The following is a 15,335-nucleotide window of genomic DNA, read 5'->3' as shown; positions in this document are numbered from 1 at the left end:
ATGTCCCTTGTACGTACGTATGTACATACATACATACATACAAAAGAGATACTGAAAGATTCAGGTTAAAATTCCTAATATAGTATTCACTGTTAAAATGATCTCAAGAAGCAGGTCTGGGAAAGCTCCTTTTCAAATACACAGTGACTGTAGAGTCTTTTCAAACATCCCCATTCAAGAGGGATCTTACCTGAAAATCATTTCAAAAGTTGAATGGACAACAGCTGCCAGGGAAACTAAGGACCCAACAGTACCAGATTAACAAAACTGGATAATGAAGACAAAGCCTAAACACTGACAGTAATACATACATACATTCATATACAGTATATCCCCTCCCCCTCTAACAACTTCTACTGGTGAAATGGTGGGTGACTCTTGCTCACACTGGGGTAAGCTGGAAGGGCAAAGCTGCCCTAAGAGTGACTAAGTCTGGATCCAACTTACAATTTTCTAGAAAGCCCAAGGGCTTTATTTGCACTGGTTTAGTTCACATATTATGTTAAGCCATAACAAGGTTGGTTTGTTTTTGGTCAGCACTGTGGCTTAATATTATGCCAACAAGATCCTTATGGCTTCTTCAAAAACTATAGTTTAACTTCTTTAAAGGAATTGCCTATCCCAGATATCTCAGGTATATTGAATATGCATATATTACACTCAGGCACATTACTGTTTATTTATTCAATCATCTAAGTTGCCTAATGATTTTAATGACCACTCCATCTTGAGAAAGTTCATGTTCTTGGGGACTTTTTTGACCTACAGACACCAAAACAGAGATTGCATCCTAAACAGATCAATGTTTGAAGAGAAAATAGCATATCATTATTTATACTCTTTTATATTACTATATAATACAGTATATGTAGTGTGTGTGCCTATGTGTGCACGCGCGCATATGTGTATAGTATATATGATATACTATTTTCAGGCAAAATTCTTATTTTTTATACAGTATAAGCACTTTTATTAAGCATTAAAAATCCTTACTTTTAATTTTTATTAATAGCATTATTTCGATTTTACACCATCTTTAATATCAGAGGGTGTTCAAAGCAGCTAACAGATCAACTGTTAAAATACTCACAATTAAAATTAATAAAATTGCAAAAATTATTCAGCAATATTCCATTGTGGCAGAATACACACAATGCTCAAAATATAAGATGACAGGAAGAAAGTGAATACATCTTTTTCCATCTCCCTCACCAATCTTTTTAAAAATCTTTTAAGATCATGATCCCACTACTTCAGAAAGTCAGCTAAATTTCCTTTTCACTTATACTTATGTAAACGTTTTCAGTTACTTTATATTCATGAAAGTGAGCAGAATTATAAAGTAAACAAAAGCTCCTTTTTATTCATGGTGAATGGAATGCTGTTTACAACTACTTTTAGTGAAGGCATTTGAATTCTGCACACTGTTTTGTCCATGAAACTTCTGTTATTCCATATGTAATTAAGTCAGTGCATCTTGATTTATAAAAGAGATGTTTACACAGATGTTTTGGAGATGCGATGACTGAGTTATCCACATAGATTATCAAAATAAAATCCCTAGAGAAATGTTCCAATAGAAGAGAATACATGTAGCTCAGGACTGACCAGTGGAATCCTTGGTGCTTTCTCAGCTTCCATATATACTAAGCCACTGTATATAAACAGGGAGCAAAACGCATTCTCACTAGTACTGATGATGTTTCCTAGTCGGGTAATGAAACATCTGCAAGCAAACAACCAAGCTCAGAGAGCACCAAAGACTCCACACTAGAGAAATGTTTCAGAAGCTTTTATTCTGAGAACCAATGTGATACAGGTAGTCCTCGCTTAACGACCACAATTAGGACCAGAATTTCAGTTGCAATCATTAAGTGAATCCGACCCAATTTTACAGCCTTTTTTGCAGCGGTTGTTAAGCGAATCACCACAGGGGTTAAACAAACCACATGGTTGTTAAGTGAATCATCTGGTTCCTCACTGATTTTGCTTGCCAGAAGCTGGCCAGGAAGGTAAAAAATGGTGTTCATGTGACCATGGGACACTGCAATGGCCATAAAGGAGAACTGGTTGCCAAGAGTCCAAATTGTGATCATGTGACCGTGGGAACGCTGCAATGGTTATGTGAACACTGGTTGTAAGTCGGATTTTTCAGCACTGTCTTAAGTCCGAACCATCATTAAACAAATGGTTGTTAAGTGAGGACTACTTGTAAATAATCTGACTCTTGCTCTTGTTTCCCTCATTGTTGGCTATAATTTTCTACTGTCCCTGAGGCCCTGCCTTGCATATCTAAAACAATATATAAATTCTTCATGTGAGACCTAAAGTACATTCTCCCACTCTAGGCTCAAGTCACCCATTTTTTCAAAAGATCTAGGGAGTTCTGTTTTGTTGTTGAATTTTTATCGCACATCTCTGCTTGGGCTAAGAATCTTAGGAGCTGTCAATGAGTGCACAGGAGGCTTCCTGGGGGCTTGGTGGATCTAACTCAACCAGAGCAGAGTCATTGGTTCCATCACTACTGGAATCACTCACACCAAGTCTAATTCCACTTCTTCCCCATCTTCCTCATCAGAGGAGTGTCCAGCAGGATCATAACATTTCAGGACTGAATTCACCCACTAGATATTGCTGGTAAAACCAGTTGGTATTGCCCGGAGATATAGGGAACAGAGGTTCAGAGATACTGCTGTTCTACATCCCTCAGGTGAGAAATGCAAGGAACAAGAAGTACACAGCCAGTCTTCCTCCAGGTGTGATGTTGTATGGAAATAAAATTCATGCTCTCACCTTTTCTTCTTTCCCTTTCTTTTAGGATAGCTTCCAGCCACTCATGCTTTTCTTCAGGTGTTTTGGCCATACACACAAACCATTTATTTTTTGCTGTGTTGTGTATCTTCCAACCATTGAGAACAATGTGACCACTGCTGTGATAATCAGCTGGAAAATGATCACAGAAAGGAAACATCTGAAATGTACTTTCTGTTGGATGGCTACTAAATGCTCTGAGCTGTACAAAATTGCTTCTGATCTCACCCTAAGCATTACAAACAATGAAAGAATGTGCTCTTACCTAAAGCAAAACTTCCCTAGATAAATGCTAGCATCTGAGTGTTTCCTCCATGTTTTATGAAAATTTCAAAATGGTTTGGAAACAGGAGGAAGCTATAATTTAATTTTTGACTGGCAGCTCAGAATTATGAATGTAGTCATGCCTAGCCAAAATCAAATCAAGTATCTTTCTGTTATCTAAACAGAAATGCCAGCTCAGAAAAATCCATCCATTTACCAAATAGAGCAAATAAAAATAAAGCATGTCATAAGCAAAGAAACACTGGAACACAAGTGGCAATTTCCACTGGAAAAGACAGTCATTCATGCCCTGGTCAACTTATGGCTTGACTTCTGCAACGTGCTCTACATGGGGCTAACCTTGCAGACCACCTGGAATTTTCAAATGGTCCAGAATGCAGTGGCACAGACAGTAATGAGCATGCCTTGGTATGCCCATGTAATATCTCTGCTTTGTGAGTTGCACTGGTTGCAGGTTTGCTTCTGGGTGCAATTCAAGATGCTGGGTTTTACCCATAAAGCCCTTCATGCATAGGGCCTGGTTACCTGAGGGACCACCTATAGTATCTGCGCAGCCAATTTGATCTGGCAGGACAGACACACTCCGGGTTTCTTTGATTAGACAATGCCATCTTTTGGGACCCCGGAAATGCATCTGCTCTGTCCTGCACTTGTCCTCTGGAATGAGCTTCCCCACAAGATCCAGATGGCCCCCAGCCTACTGGTGTTTTGAAGGGGCTTGAAGACCTGACTCTTCTCCCAGGCTTTAGCAAGGGTGAATGAAGCCCCTTGGATTATTTTTTCTATTCCAATCTGGTTTCTGTCATTTTGCTATCATTTATTTCTGATTTTTGTTTCTGATTTTTTAAAAATGTTTTTACTTGTGAGCCACCCAGAATCATTGGGAAGCATACAAATTTAATAATAAATAAATAAACGCTAAAATAGTACTATATTCCAGATACAGCAAGAAGATATAACTCTGCATCTTGGTAACTCAGTGAATGACTATTGCTAATCTTTTACTACCTTTGTATTACTATCAGGATCCCTGGAATATGCTGCTTCAGCACAGCAGCTCACAGGATCAAGGCCCAATAACGATCAGGAGCCATTCTGTATACATAGGAGCATAACTTGCTTATTTATATAACCTTTGATCTTCCATTTATGCCAAATTTATTTACATCAAATAACTGCATAAGTTATTGAAATTGTATACAGGTAGTCCTCATTTAACGACCACTCCTTCAGCAACTGTTCAAAGTTACAACAGCACTGAACAAGGAGACCTCCAACTGGTCCTTGTAGTTGCAGCCGTCGCATGATTATGATTTGGGCACTTGGCAACCAGCTCACAATTACGACAGTCACATATCCTACTGTCATGTGATTGCCATTTGCGACTTTTACTGCTGGCTTCCAACAGGCAATGTCAATGGGGAAGCCAGCAGGAGGTCGCAAATGGCAATCATGTGACGTCGCGCTTAACGACCATGCCGGATTTGCTTAACAATGGCAACTGGAACTAGACCGACTGCTGTCATAAATTGGTGCAGTCACATGATGTTGCACTTTATGAGCACATTGCTTAGTGACAGAGTTGCCAGTCCCAATTAACATCTTTAAGTGAGAACTACCTGTATTATTACAGTTATATGGGACACGAAGTTAACATGCAAAAGATATCAATACTTAAAAAAGTGATGTATATTCATATACCTGTGCCATCATCTACGTTCTCAACTTCCATCACCTCTGTATTTATTCTGCCCCGGAAAAGGTATCGATGACTTTCTGGAGATGCTTTGCTGTTTTTCAGTCGTCTAATTGAGAAAAGTTTTAAAATTACTGGTTGTACTTCAGGCTCACCAAGATTGTTTATTATTATCAGCAATTAGTTTTACACTAAAAATTGAATACTATCTAGACCTCATTTTATTTTATGCTGTTGTAGATAAATAAACCTTAATAAGAAATTTTGGTTGCAATGAAAGACAAAGGATGCTTTGTAGTCTTAAACTTTTATTCTAAAATCTTAGTTTCTTTTGCATTAGATGGAAACTTGTATTTCTAGAATTTTCATTATCTGAGCATTATAGTAGTTAAAATATCCATATATTTTAAACATTTAAATTCACATAATTTATATATGTTCAGCCTTGAAAGCATAAATCAAAGAATGTGTCTTACCTATGCTTTCTTTTGCAATAGACCAAAAGATTGTCAAAAAGAAAGAACACTCGCTCCTGTATATTTCCTGCTGAGATTTTCAACAAAACACCACACATCAGCAATTCTGTGCAAGTGTCTGTGATGTTAGATCCCTAGCAAAGAAACATATGAAAAGAACAATTAAGTGGACCCAAAAGCTGACTGACAAACCCAAGAAATACTGTTTTCTACATACATAATGCATTTTAGCTAATCAAAACAGCAAAGTGGATTCAGCATTCAGAAAACAATCTTGATTATGAGTTATTATTCCCACAATCTACCTATCTTGTTTTAAAAACTGGTTTATTACACAGACTAGTGATGTACCATCTGGAAATACCATCTCAACGGATGGTTCTTTAAAACCACGAAACTAAATTTCTCAGAGGATCCCTTTAAACTGCTCTCATAAAGAAATTTTGTATCAATCTTCCCCAATCAGAGAGAACAAAGAAGATGGAACTCAATACAACTGGAGGCAGAAAACTGGGGATACTGCCTTACAAACTGGTTGCACTGACCAGAAGCTGCTCTCCAAAGTTTCAGAAAAGTTTTCCCTGTTACCATCAGGCATAGGTCTTTCAATTTCTATCGCTCCTCATACTTTTACATACCAATAGGGATTCCTATATACAAAGCATGTGTTCAATCACTGCCCCCAAAATCTGGAAGCTGCCTCCAAAAGCCACAAGATGACTTTTAACTTTTGTTCTGTGGAGACATCTTTTGAAGAGATTGTTTCAAAGAACTGCATATGCTTCAGGACTGCAACCATAGTAATTTGGATATAGGAAAATGTGGACTGCACATCCAAATACATTTGGTTAAATAAAAGTTCTCTGAAATCAGTGAAGCTTGCTTTAAAATAAAAAAAAATTAAGCAGAATATTCACCGTATGTGCCAGGATCAGACTGAAGAGGTAAGCCATTTGAACAAAGCAAGATTCTGCTGAATTAGGGACTATGAGATTCTAAAAATAATGGGTAACATTCTTCACTGATGTAATTGCAAAGACATTTTTAAGAGGGACTCTAAAGAAAAGGTTCAAAAAAACATTAACTATACTGCAAGAACTTCAGCAAAGGATCGTTACCTTGTCGTGGTGCTGGAGCTTGAGCACCTCCATGATGCCATGAGCTAAACCATGAAGGGCCACCCAAGACGGGAAAGTCATGACAGAGAGGTCAGACTAAATGCGATCCCTGGGGAAGGTAATGGCAACCCACCCCAGTATTCTTGCCATGAAAACTAAATGGATCAGTACAACCAGAGATATGTCGATATACCATCGGAAGATGAGACCCCCAGGTCGGAAGATGGTCAAAATGCTACTGGGGAGGAACAGAGGATGAGTTCAACTAGCCCCAGACGTGATGATGCAGCTAGCTCAAAGCCGAAAGGACGGCTAGCGGCCGACGGTGCTGGTGGTGAATGGCGAATCTGATGTTCTAAGGATCAACACACCATTGGAACCTGGAATGTAAGATCTATGAGCCAGGGCAAATTGGATGTGGTTATTGGTGAGATGTCAAGATTAAAGATAGACATTCTGGGTGTCAGTGAACTGAAATGGACTGGAATGGGCCACTTCACGTCAAATGACCACCAGATCTACTACTGTGGACAAGAGGACCACAGAAGAAATGGAGTAGCCTTCATAATTAATAGTAAAGTGGCTAAAGCAGTGCTTGGATACAATCCAAAAAACGATAGAATGACCTCAATTTGAATTCAGGGCAAGCCATCTAACATCACAGTGATCCAAATATACGCCCCAACCACAGATGCTGAAGAAGCTGAAGTAGAGCAGTTCTGTGAGGATCTGCAGCACCTACTGGACAACACGCCTAAAAGATATGTTATTTTCATCACGGGAGACTAGAATGCTAAGGTGGGCAGTCAAATGACACATGGAATTACAGGTAAGCATGGCCTGGGTGAACAAAAAGAAGCAGGACATGGGCTGATAGAATTTTGCCAAGACAACTCACTCTGCATAACAAACACTATCTTCCAGCAACCTAAGAGACTGCTTTATACATGGACTTCCCCAGATGGACAACACCGAAACCAGATTGACTACATCCTTTGCAGCCAAAGGTGGCGGACATCTATACAGTTGGTAAAAACACGACCTGGACCTGACTGTAGTTCAGATCACGAACGTCTTATCGCACAATTTAGGATCAGACTAAAGAGATTAGGGAAGACCCACAGATCAGCTAGATATGAGCTCACTAATATTCCTAAGGAATATGCAGTGGAGGTGAAGAATAGATTTAAGGGACTGGACTTAGTAGATAGGGTCCCAGAAGAACTATGGACAGAAGTCCGCAACATTGTTCAGGAGGTGGCAACAAAATACATCCCAAAGAAAGAGAAAACCAAGAAGGCAAAATGGCTGTCTGCTGAGACACTAGAAGTAGCCCAAGAAAGAAGGAAAGCAAAAGGCAACAGTGATAGGGGGAGATATGCCCAATTAAATGCAAAATTCCAGAGGTTAGCCAGAAGAGACAAGGAATTATTTTTAAACAAGCAATGCGTGGAAGTGGAAGAAGACAATAGAATAGGAAGGACAAGAGACCTCTTCCAGAAAATTAGAAACATCGGAGGTAAATTCCAGGCCAAAATGGGTATGATCAAAAACAAAGATGGCAAGGACCTAACAGAAGAAGAAGAGATCAAGAAAAGGTGGCAAGAATATACAGAAGACCTGTATAGGAAGGATAACAATATCGGGGATAGCTTTGACGGTGTGGTCAGTGAGCTAGAGCCAGACATCCTGAAGAGTGAGGTTGAATGGGCCTTAAGAAGCATTGCTAATAACAAGGCAGCAGAAGACGACGGCATCCCAGCCTAACTGTTCAAAATCTTGCAAGATGATGCTGTCAAGGTAATGCATGCTATATGCCAGCAAATTTGGAAAACACAAGAATGGCCATCAGATTGGAAAAAATCAACTTATATCCCCATACCAAAAAAGGGAAACACTAAAGAATGTTCAAACTATCGAACAGTGGCACTCATTTCACATGCCAGTAAGGTAATGCTCAAGATCCTGCAAGGTAGACTTCAGCAATTCATGGAGCGAGAATTGCCAGATGTACAAGCTGGGTTTAGAAAAGGCAGAGGAACTAGGGACCAAATTGCCAATATCCAATGGATAATGGAAAAAGCCAGGGAGTTTCAGAAAAACATCTATTTCTGTTTTATTGACTATTCTAAAGCCTTTGACTGTGTGGACCATAACAAATTGTGGCAAGTTCTTAGTGGTATGGGGATACCAAGTCATCTTGTATGCCTCCTGAAGAATCTGTATAACGACCAAGTAGCAACAGTAAGAACAGACCACGGAACAACAGACTGGTTTAAGATTGGGAAAGGAGTACGGCAGGGCTGTATACTCTCACCCTACCTATTCAACTTGTACGCAGAACACATCATGCGACAAACTGGGCTTGAGGAATCCAAGGCTGGAGTTAAAATCGCTGGAAGAAACATTAACAATCTCAGATATGCAGATGATACCACTTTGATGGCTGAAAGCGAAGAGGAACTGAGGAGCCTTATGATGAAGGTGAAAGAAGAAAGTGCAAAAGCTGGCTTGCAGCTAAACCTCAAAAAAACCAAGATTATGGCAACCAGCTCGATTGATAACTGGCAAATAGAGGGAGAAAATGTAGAAGCAGTGAAAGACTTTGTATTTCTAGGTGCGAAGATTACTGCAGATGCTGACTGCAGTCAGGAAATCAGAAGATGCTTAATCCTTGGGAGAAGAGCAATGACAAATCTCGATAAAATAGTTAAGAGCAGAGACATCACACTGACAACAAAGGTCTGCATAGTTAAAGCAATGGTGTTCCCCGTCGTAACATATGGCTGCGAGAGCTGGACCATAAGGAAGGCTGAGAGAAGGAAGATCGATGCTTTTGAACTGTGGTGTTGGGAGGAAAATTCTGAGAGTGCCTTGGACTGCAAGAAGATCAAACCAGTCAATACTCCAGGAAATAAAGCCAGACTGCTCACTTGAGGGAATGGTATTAAAGGCAAAAATGAAATACTTTGGCCACATAATGAGAAGACAGGACACCCTGGAGAAGATGCTGATGCTAGGGAGAGTGGAAGGCAAAAGGAAGAGGGGCCGACCAAGGGCAAGGTGGATGGATGATATTCTAGAGCTGACGGACTCGTCCCTGTGGGAGCTGGGGGTGTTGACGACTGACAGGAAGCTCTGGCGTGGGCTGGTCCATGAAGTCACGAAGAGTCGGAAGCGACTAAACGAATAAACAACAATACTGCAAGAAGTATTTTTCTTAGTGCTTTATTTTAGGCTTATTTTAAAATATTACCTATTTGATACTGCTTTCCTATAGCACAAAATATTATCATATACAACATACATGCTTTCTCCTGAATGAAATCATCAGTATAACTAATCAAATATAGGCTCTTCTGTCCTCAAACCACTGCATGCATACTTACTCACATTATATCTTTGCCTAACCGCATAATGAAAGCCAGTCTGGTGTAGTGGTTAAGGCTTCAGGCTAGAAACCGGGAGATGGTGAGTTCTAGTCCCACCTTAGACACAAAGCCAGCTGTGTGACCTTGGACCAGTCCCTCTCTCAGCCCTAGGATAGAGGCAATGGCAAATCACCCCTGAAAAAACCTTGCCAAGAAAACTGCAACAATTGTCCAGGCATTCTCTGAGAATCAGACATGACTGAATAGATAAAAAAAAAAATAACCTAATAGTTTATCTTTATTATCACAGTTGCCAAATAATGATTAGTGGGTTCTCCAAACCAAAGTTACCAAAATAGTTTCACCCTGATTCTGCCTAAGTCCCCTGTTCATTGTGTAAACATAACAATTATCAATTTGCTCTTCTACTTGAGATCCCTTAAATGGAAATGCAATTAAGTATGGTTTATTATTAACTTATGAACCATAACCAATCAATAAAATGTCTGCAAAGGATGCAAGTAAAAGCAGAACTGTGTTATTATTTATAGAAGAAAGGTTGGGCCCTCCATACAATTTTTCTCGTCTAAATGCTATAGCTCTTAGTTCTCTTGGGAAATACATCAGTTACATTAATAAAAAATTAGTATAAATACAATATAAAAATAACAACCAGTAAAACACAATATAAATCTCACTTTCTATAGAACTCACTTAAAATAGAAAATTCTTCAGCACATAAAGTAATTCATTTCCTAAATAATGCAATTGCCACTGTATATGAAAGTCAAACCACAAAAATAAAATCAGGTCATACAGATTATTTCAATTTGATTTAACAGTGTTTCCTATAATGCATAACGGCCACTTATATTCTACTTTTCTAAATTTGCACAAAAACTGGATTTTTTTAACTAGTACAGGTAGTCCTCACTTATCAACCGCAATTGGGACCAGCAACTCTGTGGCTAAGCGACACAGTCATTTAATGAAATATCATGTGGCCTCACCAGACTTAAGACATCAGTTCTGCTGTGGTCATTAAGCACAACATCACATGACTGTGACTTGCGACTTACTGCCGGCTTCTCCACTGACTGCTCGTCGGAAGCTGGCTGTGAAGCACTCAAATGGCGAGCACATGACTGCAGGGATGCTGCAAATGGTCATATGTTCAAGAAACAGTCAGAAAGCTACTTTTTCAGCACTGTCGTAAATATGAACAGTTGCTAAACAGGGCAATCTTTATCTGAGGACTATCTGTACTAGTTAATCTGTCACATAATGAAATGTTGTGTTCTTACAATTAGAAGATTTTTTGCAATTTTGGTCATTTGTCCAAATGGGACATTGTAGAGGACTGCAGAATGCAGCCCAGAGCTTGAAACAGTTGCCAATCTCTGCTCTATATTAAATGAAATGGCAGAGAAAGCACCTGAAATGACACTGGAGGAAAACAAGGAGCTAATATGACCAAACATAAGTAGGAACCTTTATTAGGGACTACCTTTTGGCAATAAGAGTGCCAAATTATTTTTCTGCTGTTATCATGTCCACAGTCAGCTAGGGTGGGAGGGCTTAGAGGATCCTCCCCAGCTCTGGTCTTGGAGGACCCTGAAAGGCCACTGTAAGAAATATTCTAGGCATCTAGCACATAAAGTTACTCAAATCCACTATGAGCTGGATTCTAGCTATGCAGATCTTATGGAGTTGACTTGGGGCATGGTTTGTCTGTGTTATCTAGCAAATGTTTAAATCTGTTGGTCCTGAGGAAGTGGACAGAGTTCTCAGAACTGTGGGCTTGGCCACCTATATGTTTGATCCATGTCCCTCCTGGCTGATCAAGGAGGCCTAGAAGGTATTTTATGAGTGGGTCCAGGCAGTAATTAATTTAGTTTTTTAGTGAGAGGGTGGTCCTCTCTGCACTTAAGGAGATGGTGGTCCATTCTCTCTTCAAGAAACCATCGCTGGAACAACTATTGTTCAGTTTCCAACCTCCCCTTTTTAGAGAAGATTATGAAGACGTTAGTTGGGCTGCAGCTTCATAGAGTTCTGGGGCTAACAGATTATCTGGACCCTTTTCAATCAGGATTCAGGCCTGGGCATAGCACTGAAATGGCATCAAGATGGTGGTGGTGCAACTTCTGGGGAAGAAATGGCAAACTGAAGACAGCGCCCCTAAAAGTGGAGCTGACAACCATGGTGGAATAAAGAGCCAGTGAGTAGACAAACTTCACAATTCCTCTCCGGACAAGAAGAGGACTTGAGATTGCCCACAAGTGCTCCATATAGTTGCTCCTTGCAAAGAGACCACAAGACAGCAGTCTCTGGTGGGTTTAGAGCTATGAGAGATGAAGGAATAGCCATCTTTTTGCTCAAACCACAGTCAGTGCCTTCAAAAGGACATATTTGGGTTCGCATACTTCCTTTTCTAACCAGTTTCAGAAATAGCTTGTTAACTGCTTTTCAGCTATTAGGAACCTTTGGATTGACATGTTTTACAGCACCAGGTGAGTTTCCTTCAATCCTTAGCAAAAAAGTTTTAAATGCAAGTTGAAGGACCTAACTTTTTCTTTTCTTTTGGAATAAACAGCAAAAGGGTGATTAGAATTTTGATTTTGGAAAGTTATAAATGGACTAAGGGTCCAAATGGATTTGAAATAAGATTTTGGAATTAATTGTAAGAATCCTTCCTGTGACAAAATGCTTTAGTTTTGAATTATCTTTAAAAAAAGGATAGGATGAGACTTTGAAGGTTGGACACTAGAGGGAACCATAAGAAACTAAAGATTATAATTAAAGGAGAAGAACACTTAAATTTGACTAATACAGAATGAAGCAAAATATTTCAACATTGGACATATTGAAGGATATTTTTGAAAAATGGACCCAGAAGTTAATTGTAAGAGTGCCCACCTCTATAGATAGACTGTGTTTAAAAGATGTTATGGAAGAGAAACAAGTTTTAGCTTACAAGATTGAGACTGATGTGACAGTGGATTTAAAAATGACAGGCTACAAGAATGATATGGAAAAAGATGCTACACTGGACATACAAAAGAAACTGGCTGATATCTTAATAATTAAAAGGGATATACAAATAACAAACCAAGAGGGTGGCCTGGATAATTTTCCTATATTGAATTTACAAAAGAGACTTGTTAAAGCTTTGAGGAATTTTGTGAGAAATGACAAAGAAAAAATGAAAAGCAATCATGTTCTAGGACATTATTTGAAGGGATTAAAGATTGGGATTGTTAAATGTAAAAGGAAGGAATATACAGTTGGTTTATTTGACTAAGGTTAAAATAGTTATATTATTATCCCTAGTAACCCTTAATGGACTTTTATTTATTTATAAATTTATTCACTGCCCATCTCCCCCTCATGGGGGACTCTGCTGATCAGGACTGAATGACGAGGCCTTAAGGATTTGTTTATAGATAAGAGATGGGATATGGGAAGGCGAGATCATTTGTTGGATTTTAAGAGAAGGTGGTAAGTTACTAAAATTGCTTATACTTGTGATGAAAGGGGAAGTCATTTCTTTATATATTTCTTTTCTTTTTCTTTACTATATTCTTATTTTTTTCTTCCTTTTCTATTTTTCTGTTTTTTTCATTTCTGCACTTTTTATTTTTCCTTTTTATTCTTTTATTAGTTGTTATCTTTTTAATTGTAACTTTTAATAAAATTACTATTAAAAAAAGACGGTGGTGGTGCATCCTCCTTCCTCTAAGTTGGTTCCATTCGGTGTTAATTGGGGGCCCGGGGGAGGAGAAATTGAGCCTAGGTCTTTGCTTTGTGGAGTCCCTCAGAGCACTACCCTCTCCCCACTCCTCTTTAACATCTACTTAGAACCATGGTTGAGGTCAACTGCTGGCAGGAGGGATCAATTCAAAATATCCTGAATTTCTTCTGTCATGAAACCAAAACAAAAAACTAAGTTATTTTAACAGCTATGATTCTACAATAAAAACACCCACTCAATAAAACTTCAGAGATTTAGCATTAAACAAGAAACAATTAAGTTTTAAAATGTATTCTTCAAGATAATGTCTGCTTTTCCACGATTTTCTAATTATAATCATCAACAAAGCCCAATTTTATGACACTTTTGCATAGGAATTCAAGTCATGCTTTGATCCTCCATCAGATGCTAAATATAAGCCTTTTCCTAAATAAGCAATGTGCTAAACATTTTTTTCTGACAGAAAATCTCTAACTAGTATGTTTCTCTGTTCTTAAGCCTTATAGAAAACCAGATGTTCAGTTAATTAAAGCTGCTCCTTTAGTGCAGGATGATTTATTGAAGAAATGTCTCATAAAATGTGGTGGTTTAAAAAAAAATTAAATGAGAACATTAAACTCTCATTTGAAAAACGTTTACCCTTAAACATCTAGCAACTGAGTTGTAACCAAAATTTATTTTGGTTACAAAAAATACTTATGAAGGTGTAATGTAGCAAGCCTTCACTAGTAAACCATAATTAACTGGCAATATGTTTTCCATACAGAACAGTGATACCATATATATTTATCTTGCTATTGTAATAATGTTTGTTTTTAACTGGTAGCAGTTATCTTGAAGTCACAAAGGCCACCCCAGAAATCTGAATACAGGTAGTCCTCATTTAGTGACTGCCTAGCACAGCAACCGTTCACAGTTTTGACAGTGATGAAAAAGTAACTTTGCGACCAATCCTCACATTTACGACCTTTGCACGTCTGTAAAGCAAAGGAGCGCTGAAGTAAGATCATAAGTACAGTTGTGGTTTCTCTTAGTGACCATTTTGTTTAATGACTGAGTTGCAGTCCCAACTGTAGTTGCTAACAAGGACTACCTGTATTTTTTTTTAAAAAACTCAGGATGCCAAGGATTGAACTAGGAACTTCTATATGCAAAGCAGATGTTCAGCTACTAAGCTATTGTCCTTTTATCATATGAAAACTCTGATGATGCACTGGATGTCCTTCCCCACAAAACCTATTCTAAACTAGTGATACTTCATTAAATTCAGTGGTCAATATGCATATTAATTCCATCTATTTGATTAATGGGGAAACATGCATTCAAAATGATCTGAGAGATCATAAATTTACTATAATGATACTTTAACTGTTTCTCACTAATACACAACATTAAGTTGATTACATGTTAATATGTTTTTATTGCGTACTGTTTTTGTTACTATTTGTAGTGTATTCAATACAGAGTAACTGTAAGAGAAAGAAGAAAAAGGAGAAGGAGAAGGAGACAGCACATGGATTGTATTCATTTCTGTTAAAAGCAGAGCAACCATTCATTCATTCACAGAACCGGCTAAACAGAAGCTAAGTTGATGGTGACTGAGTTCATATATCACACAAAGACATGGTTTGCTGAACTACAATTTCATTATTGAATCATAATTGGGTTTGGGTATAATGCTAAGTTAAAATCTAAAAAATACTGCTTAGCAGGGTATGAGAAAAAGCTATAAGTTTCATGCTTTGGCCAATACAGATTACCTCTTTTCTGCTTCCATTAAACTTCTATTTGATCAGGTACTGTGATTCACTTCATCTATTATTTCCT

General features: G+C 38.4%; 1 protein-coding gene across 1 annotated transcript in view; it reads right to left on the bottom strand.

Moving 5' to 3' along the window:
- The window catches only part of PREX2 (phosphatidylinositol-3,4,5-trisphosphate dependent Rac exchange factor 2), a 130,228-nt gene that overhangs the window by 81,207 nt on the left and 33,686 nt on the right, over positions 1-15,335 (bottom strand). The window contains exons 7-9 of the mRNA XM_063299363.1: positions 5,269-5,402; positions 4,798-4,901; positions 2,794-2,943 (exon numbers count right to left, since the gene is read on the bottom strand). Of these exons, the coding sequence (XP_063155433.1) occupies positions 2,794-2,943; positions 4,798-4,901; positions 5,269-5,402 (388 nt within the window). The remainder of the gene's footprint in view (positions 1-2,793; positions 2,944-4,797; positions 4,902-5,268; positions 5,403-15,335) is intronic.

The sequence above is a fragment of the Candoia aspera genome, chromosome 3, assembly GCF_035149785.1.
Source record: "Candoia aspera isolate rCanAsp1 chromosome 3, rCanAsp1.hap2, whole genome shotgun sequence".
Lineage (NCBI taxonomy): Eukaryota > Metazoa > Chordata > Lepidosauria > Squamata > Boidae > Candoia > Candoia aspera.
The sequence above is the reverse complement of the archived record's forward strand: the minus strand, read 5'-3'. Positions and strand labels throughout refer to the sequence as shown.